The sequence below is a fragment of the Meleagris gallopavo genome, chromosome 6 (assembly GCF_000146605.3).
Source record: "Meleagris gallopavo isolate NT-WF06-2002-E0010 breed Aviagen turkey brand Nicholas breeding stock chromosome 6, Turkey_5.1, whole genome shotgun sequence".
In the NCBI taxonomy this organism is placed as follows: Eukaryota; Metazoa; Chordata; class Aves; order Galliformes; family Phasianidae; genus Meleagris; species Meleagris gallopavo.
In genome coordinates this window covers 2,173,152-2,174,993 of record NC_015016.2, presented here as the reverse complement: position 1 = coordinate 2,174,993, position 1,842 = coordinate 2,173,152, and the positions used below count along the sequence as shown (strand labels likewise).

At 45.8% G+C, this 1,842-nt stretch overlaps 1 protein-coding gene across 1 annotated transcript in view; it reads right to left on the bottom strand.

The window, feature by feature from the left end:
* WNT9A (Wnt family member 9A) overlaps positions 1 to 1,842 on the bottom strand; it is a 21,503-nt gene continuing 19,661 nt past the window's right edge. Inside the window, exon 4 of the mRNA XM_010712280.2 lies at positions 1 to 925. Coding sequence (XP_010710582.2) covers positions 452 to 925 — 474 coding nt within the window. The 3' untranslated portion in view covers positions 1 to 451. The remainder of the gene's footprint in view (positions 926 to 1,842) is intronic.

Here is a 1,842-nt window from a genome sequence, read left to right as displayed (position 1 = left end):
TTTTTTTCTTTTTTTTTAAATCTGTCCAGCTCTCTAAGCCGCTGGGTAAGCTTCAGGAATAAAGCAATATAGGTTAATTATTCCAGAAAGAATCTATCAGCTCAGAAGTTCATGGAGGACTGATGAAACAATCATGATGTTCCAAGGAGAAATGATCCATCCAATTGCATGGACGACGAAGGTAAAGGTCAACTGGTGTCTAGCCCCAGTGTGACAGGCACTTATTTCCACATGGTTGGACCTCATTAGAATTCAGTCTACAGGAAAAAAAACAAAACAAAACAAAAACAAAACAGCAACACAGCTGGGTCACCTGTACCCTACAAAGTGCTTATGTCTCAACATAGCTTTCAGATCCCAGAAGGTCAATCAAACCCTGTTTGTCTCCATATGTAGTTCTCATAGATCGTGATCGCCCGCCGCCGAGGGTTGCCATCAGGCAGAAGATGTGTCAGTCTTTACAGGTGTAAACCTCCTCTCTCTGGGTGCACTGCTTGCATTCCACGTAGCAGCACCAACGGACCTGGCACTGGCATGGCCGAGTGACCACCCGGCTCTGCGTATTGTGCCCTCGCCCACAGCAGATGCTGTCACAGTTCTTGTCTTTATAACATTTCCTTCCTGAAGTCCCGGGCGAGTATCTGCTCATCAGACAAAAACTTGGGGAATCGTCAATGTAGACAAGATCCGTAGTCCTTGGGATTTGATCACTGTGACCGGGGATGGATTTCTTGGGTGGGGAAATGTCTCCTTCCCCCGTGGCCTCGTTGGTAGTGCTGCCCACTTTGAGCGACGTCTCGTACTTCTGCTTCAGCTGCTTCCCTATTTCGTGGAATGGAGAGAGCTGCCTCCAGCACGTTCGGACGGTGCAGGACCCAGACACACCGTGGCACTTACAGGTTGTCTCCACACCAGCTTTGATGACCTGCAGACACACACATCCCCAAAAGAGAATCAGTTATGGGGAGAGAAATCAAAGCATAGAGCAAAAAAAAACAAACAAAGAAAAAAAAACACATTTATTAGAAGAAGACTTCTGGAACACAGAGAGGATAACAACACAAAAACCATCTGCTGGAAGACAGAAAACACTCAACACTCTTGAGAAGGATCTCAGTTTCCAGAAATGACACCTGCCAGAATACTGCCTTACATGGGTAGTCAGTGACACTACTAAAGCATTCAAAGACTGTTCAGTACTGACATTTATCTTACACAGCCAAGAATTAATACATATTTTAATGCTTATTTATACATTTTTAATAAGAACAAGGAGTTAAACTGTAGAAAAGTTGAGTTGCTTTCACGAAGAAAAGGATGAGAGTGCTGCTGGAATCCCCACAGAGAGGCAAGGGCACTCCAGAATGTGTGTTGTGTGCACAACACACAACATCACCACCTTAAACCCATGTAGCTCTGAATTAGCATCACAGGCTCAGTGGAAATGCACTTAAGCTGTTTCCAGCAACAGCAAGGCATAGCATCCCACCCAGTTCACTTCATCAGCAAGGAAAAATCTTCATGTAGCTGATAGGAAGAGGAATTTGGCTTCTCACACAGCCAGTTTCAAGGCAACACAAAAGATCTAAGTAGCAGTGAGGAGTCCCCATCACATAGTCCCAGCAGGGACTGTGACAGGGGTGGTGGCCTCAGGGAGGACTGGGGGAGCAGAGTCTTCAATCCTGCACAACTTCTGCAAAGAATATGGGGCAGACACCCTGCAGAGAGGTAAGGGGGTGTTAAACTTTCAGTCCTGGCTATGAGAACAGACCTCGTGCACTAAAGGTTGTACTACCTACTCGATCCTGTATACACAGAAGCTGCCCTACATCAAGCATTAAA